At 35.4% G+C, this 7,175-nt stretch overlaps 1 protein-coding gene and 1 non-coding gene across 2 annotated transcripts; one reads left to right on the forward strand and one right to left on the reverse strand.

Moving 5' to 3' along the window:
- Nucleotides 1-961: 961 nt before the first annotated feature.
- On the reverse strand, nucleotides 962-6,441 carry LOC122085219 (GDSL esterase/lipase EXL3-like). The gene is made up of 5 exons (XM_042653699.1): nucleotides 6,021-6,441; nucleotides 3,879-4,009; nucleotides 3,524-3,757; nucleotides 1,627-1,882; nucleotides 962-1,461 (listed from the first exon to the last, which is right to left on the reverse strand). The coding sequence occupies exons 1-5, from the start codon at nucleotides 6,328-6,330 to the stop codon at nucleotides 1,268-1,270; spliced, it is 1,125 nt and encodes a 374-aa protein (XP_042509633.1). The 5' UTR covers nucleotides 6,331-6,441; the 3' UTR covers nucleotides 962-1,267.
- LOC122085298 lies at nucleotides 2,357-2,458 on the forward strand. The gene has a single exon (XR_006142076.1). It is a non-coding gene; the product is annotated as a U6 spliceosomal RNA (small nuclear RNA).
- Nucleotides 6,442-7,175: the final 734 nt, after the last annotated feature.

Genomic DNA, 7,175 nt, shown 5'->3' on the forward strand with positions numbered 1-7,175 from the left:
CCCCCCCCCCCCAAAAAAAATAAAAAAAAAAATTAAAAATTTGTTAATATGTACGAGGTGTCTCTACGGATCTAGAATGTTATAAACAGAACTTGTACCTGGATTTTTTTTGCCCATAATATGATAATGTGGCATTTGAGTAAATAGTAATTTCACAAGTCTAACTGCTCCTTGTCTTCCTGTCCCTCGAAAGCATCTGTAATGCCACCATTAGGGGAGTATCTTCAACTCTCCAATTGCAACTGCCACTCCCTCTCCCTTTCCCTCCCCAACTCTTGTTTATTGGAAGGTGATCAGAATATACAGCCTAAGTTCGACCATGGTGGAAAATTTCTCTAGTTCCTAATATGTCAGGGCCAATCTCAACGACACTAAAAAATATGTGCAGATATGGAGAAAAAGGATCAGATGTTCGTACGATAACCTGATCATACAAGTCAACATCCAACACCTACTACGTCCCTCTTAGGGTTGTATGCCCTTGTGTTGTTGCTGTAGGATAAAAATGAGTGTTTTCGGTGAGAGAAAGTGATTTTTATAATATCCTTTAGACGGTTGATGTCCAAAACCCTAAGCCGGGTTAGAGGTCGTCACAACCTTAAAATAATATATTATAATAGTTTGGTGGACTAATTAACATAGGACTACTATTGGCTCTGCACTCAAGGTTGACTAGGTCTGGGTTATAGGGCCAGGGTTCTGTTCCTTTGGTTCAACCATGGTTTCAGTCAGTCTTAATTCAAAACTATGTATTCAATGGTTTTGGATGAACTTTGATTCTATATGAAACAAAATGGAAGAAAGACATCATCAAGCTATAAAAAGAGGACTTTGCCCACCTTCATAATGCATAATCAACACTTGATATATGAATCAAAATTCACCCAAAACCGACATGATGGGAGGGGGCCAGGGATAAATAATAATAATAATAATAAATAAATAAATAAATTTGTAGGAGTTGACAAGACCAAATTTATTATAAAGATAAAACCCAAATAAGAGAAAAAAACTTTAACGCCCAAGTTTTCCTTAGGCTACAGTAAATGGATTCCATCGACAACGTACATACATAGAGGGGGAAGAGAGATGGGAAATTATAAGGGTCATATTTAGATCATTTCATCATTCACTCACTCGTTAAGGAAAATTTTGTCCAAACTTTAAAAAACCAAAGGATGTGGCATTTGTCACTTTAGATAGAGAGTAAAGTGGGGTGTAGAGACTATAATATGGTAAGCTTCGCTGATAGCAATATAAGTAGAATTTAGAAGCCGCCATTAATGTGTTGTTTAATGATCATGGTGGTGAGTACACGGCAGCCATTCTCAGTAGGATGAATGCTATCCCAGAATAGGTTCTTGGAGTCATCTGGGCAAGTCACTGGGACCAAGGGGTTGCATAGTATTGCAACCTCTAAATTTCCAGTGCCACAACATCCGTTTCTCACCTCATCAAAGCCTGAGAAAAAACAAAACATCTTTCAGGGTTTTTCAATACTAGTAAAGAAAAAAATATCTTAGCTCAACCTCCTGCCCAGTTATAATTTCTTAATTTGAAAATGTATTTTCTCCAATTAATAATCAAATTATAGAGGTGATGATTATTGGTTTGATGATTAATTACCGAAGGAATTAGGGTTTTGGATGATATCAAGTACGGGTTTGTAGATATCCACAAAGACAATCTTGGACTGTGGGAGCTTCTTGTGGAGAGAGTCGATCAGGGAAGGCAGCTTAGAGTTGTAGACCAAGGCTGCCTGGTTGTATTTCTCTGCACAGTTTCTTTCTTTCCCTCCTGCTATGGTTCTCGATGATGGCAAACATCCTATAGGTGGGATGTCCAGAATAATGATCCTTCTTGCCCCCATATTATACAGTTCCTGCCAAATATCACATGTTTTATTAAACCACAATATATAAAAGAAATGGCAGGTATATAAAGGAAGAAGGACAGGCATGCGGCTGGTTTTTATGGAGTTAGCGGTTCAATCAATGGAAGAGGCATAGAGAATAGATAAACACATATTTGGGCATACCCCTTGTATACCTAGCTTTTCCCCATAAAAGAAAACTTGTCTTCCTAAGCCAAGACATTTTCCCCCCCTATTTTCACATATATCACAAAATCAACTAATTAAACAACAATGGCTTTCAGATCTCTGCAAATTCTATGTAGTCTTGGGCTATGGAAATTGCTTCTAGATTCCTTTTATTCCAATAAAATAAGTCTTTCTATTGTTTTTTTTTTTTTTTTAATGGTAAAGTACTAATAATGTCATTGAAAAACAGAAAAATTTTGCAAGGAAGAAAATTTCTTGTAAAATATCACTTGTACGAAAATATTACAACAGATTTTGGGGCCAAACACAACCATTTATTTCTCATTTGTAACGACATAGAGAAGATTAGCATGGATCATACACAAGGATGATACCTTTATTTGTTTCCATTCATTTTCATAAGATAACTATTTTTTTCCAAATTTTTAGGTTATATATATATATGGTGAAATTTTGTTTAGGTAATAATGGCATTGTCTACTATTGAACCAATAAATTGCCAGCCTAGTTGTGCGGAATGGAAAGTTGGTGCAACAATTACAACCATCAGTTAACTATTTATCATATAGTTTGGATTGTTCAAGATTCGAATTCAATCATAGATCTATGGGTTTGATAATGACTGTGTCAATTGGTACTTTTTTTTGTCTTTCAGGCATTCTTCACATTTGATTGTGCTGGGAGGTGCTGCAACAATATCAATCATTGGAAATATATGAATGATTTAGGACTGGCTATTTGTTAGTACAATTAAATTTGAATTCAATCATATATACTCTCATGTATTGGAATGCATTATTGCACCATCTTGGTAGTCTTGGACTTTTGGAATTATTTTATCACTTGAGGTATCTCTAAACTGGGACCAAGTTTCGGCATGTGAAAGAATAATATGTCAAATTTGGTTGTTGAAATTTTGAACAAAGTCTGAACTGGCCACATTTTAATTGTAGAACTTAAATTTAATTATATACCCTTCCATGTATTTGTGTATTCTCTTGTGTTCTTGGCCATCCATTTCATAGAAAAGTTTTATTTTTTCATTGGATTTTCAAAGTTTGCCCCCTCCCCAACTTGGTGAATTCTATTAGTCAATTAAGACCTTTATTCTATCCATTCACAAAATTTCAATTTTATTCAACATGCCATAGAATACATATTAGTGACGCATCAGAGGACGGATAAACATTGGTAAAATGGTAAGGTTGCTCTATTATGATTAAGTGGTTGCAAGTTCGAATTGAGAAACAACCACTCTGTAAAATAAGGTTGATAAGTCTACCTATGTTATGACCCTTTCTAGACCCACATTACATGCTTGTTCTATATGAAATTTCTTTGAAAAAAAATAAAAAACATAAAAACACAAAAATATTTCTTATAATCGTTGGATACATACTCTTTTATGTACTTTGAAATTTTTGTGTTTAAATTAGGAAAGATGAGAAGTGAGTGACTGACCTGAATGAAACTTGAAGCTAAACCGAGAATGAAATCAACATAGGAAGGGATATCGTATTTAAATTTCCTGAAAGGAGTTGAAAAATATGTATTGATGAAGTCATTGGTCCCTGAACTTAAAATATATAAGCTCTCTGATATGATCGTCCTTGTTCTCTCTTCTCCAGCTATCATCTTCAGTTTCTCTTTGTACTCCATAAACAACTTCAATTGATCTGGCAATGACAACACTGACTAGTTGTTTTCAATTAAATAAGAATTAATACTAATGAGGTTATCATATATATATATATAATTTTGACAATTAACTAGAAGAGGAGATCATCGAAAGGAAATGATGAGCTAGGATAGATACCGTAAGATTATTTGTTATTGGATCAAATCCAGCACCACTGGAGGCAAAGCATACGCCTGTAAGGAGGTCTTGGGGTCCCAAGGTCGGGTCTAAAAATGCAGGCAAAAGCTCCTTAATTCCCAACTCTTCAGCTGCACCCAAAAACAAGGTTTAGAGGTGACTATTGATCATTATTTTCTACCTTTCAGCCATACCGATATGTATATGAAATTTTTTTTTTCTTTCATCAATTAATAAAAGGTTTGTCTAAAATAAAAATAACGGTGTAGGGACGTCTTCTCACAGCTCTCTTGAAAACAGGGACTGTGTGTCCATCTAGTGTTTTTTTCACGCCCAAACATAGCTAGGTGTAAAAAGATCCAGCTATCCCTGCATCTGTTGAATATTTTCAGTTCAATTGTGTCTGGGTGTAAAAGGTGTGAACAACAACATTTCTTCTTTCAGAATAGAAAATAAAAATAATTTAAGGAGGAACACTCCATGGTCGCATGGTACTGAAGAGTTACAATATCTATCTCCATGTAAACGTTGTGAAACCAAGAAAAAATTCTTTTATTTATTTATTTATTTTTGACAAATAACATCATTCCCAAAAAATTAACAATGATACTCACATTGCCTTGTTACCAAAAAAAAAAAAATACTCATATTGCAAACATGTGTCACATAAACAATATACGGGGAAATTCTCTAGACTCATAGTATTGTTTGTTCATCTTCCCCAACTTGTAACACCGTTACAAAGATGTTAAGTCCATATCTATTAAGAAAAAAAAATTAATAAATAAATAGAGTTTAGGTCCATAAGATTGAAAAGTAATCATTGGGGGCCTTGGGCCCATACTAATTTTTTATTTTTTCTTAACATTATTACACCTGCAAGGTCATTCGGCACAAATTGAAAGACTAGGTGAGGTCCCCTGCGCGTACGAGTCCTATCAGTACTTTTATTTTTATTTTTTATTTTAGAAAAAAAATATGCATTAAAATTGCCCGAATTAAAAGGTGAAAAAAATATTTATAAAAACAAATGGGACAGCTGTTGGAGAAGATCTGGACTCGATTGAAAGAGACACCTAACACATAATTTTCCAAGATGCTGGATAGCCGTAATTGTTTAGGCTATTTGGGTATTTCTTTATTTCATTAATTGTAGGCAAATATGTGTCCAAGTGGTTTCCGAGTAAATGTATAACGGTTAATGTCGCTAACCAATGGCCAGCTCACTGAGCACTAATAGGGACAATGACCCCTACTCTTACATCTATTCACTCACTCACCCATTTTTTTTTTCTTTTTTTTTATTAACCAAGGTGTTTGGGGTAATTTACGTACACCTCGACTAATCCGGGAAGACTAGCATAGCAACCCACAGTCACGAATGGATACAAAATAAATAAAAAAACACACACACATATATTCACACAATATGTACCCACACAAGCATACACAAGGTTCGATCTCACAACCTCTTCCCTTGTGAGTAATTCTTCAAGTAAAAACTGTCACCACTAGGCTAAGCAAATATTCGTAATAAACAGTGCTAGTCGATGCCAACATTCATGGCAATAATTCTTGTAATCTAGTCATCTGACCCAACACAATTCCAGATCCAGTGAGCTCTCAATTGCTCCTCCACCAGTAGTCCTTTTCGCCCCTCTATGAAATTTGTTGGATATGTATCCCTTGGACCACTGAAGGTAAACAGATTATCGTAGGCATCATACACAAACTTTCATAAAGGACGGTCGATTTCAGCAGAATAGTAAGGTTGCTCAATTGTGATTTACTGGTCAGGAGGTTCCAGTTGGAAAAGTCCCATTTAACACAACTTTTGGACTAAGAGATCCTCTTTTTACTATGGGAAAAAAAAATCATCTATCCACTGTAGAGGAGAACCTCACAAGGCTAGATCAGATTCCTGATCCAGCCCACAAGTAATTCATTAATTGCTGCCCCTTGAGCGTTGGGATCCCATGCAAGCGAAAAATTCTCATGTTAGAACTACCTCTTGCCCTCTTTGCATAGAAATTCAATGTATATTCGTCCTATAACTCTATGGGAAAGCTTCACTATTATATTTATTATTGTTAGTACTATCGAGAGAGAGAGAGAGAGAGAGAGGTTATATATACTACGTACCAATGAAGTCAGAGGAGATCTTTCCGTTGCAAAACCTTCCGGTAGGGATCCCTCCCGGGAAGTCCTTGCCATAGGGTGGGAAGTTGCACTTCCCCACCGTCGGAAGATTATTATTGTTGCCGGTGTCTAAATACGAATCTCCAAAGGCAAAGAGAGCAGGAGCCGTGAAGTTGTTCTTAGTTTGAATGATGAGCGCTTGATTGATTTGGAAGAGGAAGCATGAAGCAATGATAAATGCTGCTAAGAGAACAGCAAAGGTTGAAGATGATGAAGAAGAAGCACCACCACATATTACAAATAGAGTTTTCATTCCTAAAACTTTTCTTCCGAGAAGGGTGATGATGATCTTCTCTACTTCTCTTAATAATATATATTTGTGGAGATAACTCAACAAGAAAGTGCGGTTTTGTATCCTATTGTGTTGTGTGTATTTATTGGAGTCTTTCACTATTCTCGTGTATATAAAGGTAAGATATAGGTGATGAATAGGCCCTAAATGACCGTTGAGTGATAAAAGAAGTTATTGCCCTTTTTTCTTTTTTTGGTAGGAAGGAAGTCATCGCTATGTTACAAGAAAGTGGTAGCTAGTACTATCATTGTGGGGCTTACATGATAGGTGATATGGTATGAAAGAAATTTCATAATTTCATAGCTGAAAACTCCATCATGCATGCAAACCGAGTGATAAAAGAAGTTATTGCCCTTTTTTTTTTTTTTTTTTTGGTAGGAAGGAAGTTATTGCTATGTTACAAGAAAATGGTAGCTAGTATTATCATTGTGGGGCTTGCATGATAGGTGATATGGGTATAAATGAAATTTCATAATTTGATGGCTGAAAACTCCATCATGCATACAAACCAAGTGAGTGATAAAAGAAGTTATTGCCTTTTTTTTTTTGGTAGGAAGGAAGTTATTGCTATGTTACAAAAAGTGGTGGCTAACACTATCATTGTGGGGCTTGCATGATAGGTGATATGGGTATGAAAGAAATTTCATAATTTGATGGCTGAAAACTCCATCATGCATGCAAACCAAGTAAACCCAGAACAAGAGGAATCATTAATTTTGGTCTTTCTTTCAGAAGATTTTTTTGAACTCTCAAGTTTCTTAAATTTTATTTATGGTGCAGGGTTAAAGGTACTGTATTTTTTTTTT

This window comes from Macadamia integrifolia, chromosome 7 (assembly GCF_013358625.1).
Source record: "Macadamia integrifolia cultivar HAES 741 chromosome 7, SCU_Mint_v3, whole genome shotgun sequence".
Lineage (NCBI taxonomy): Eukaryota > Viridiplantae > Streptophyta > Magnoliopsida > Proteales > Proteaceae > Macadamia > Macadamia integrifolia.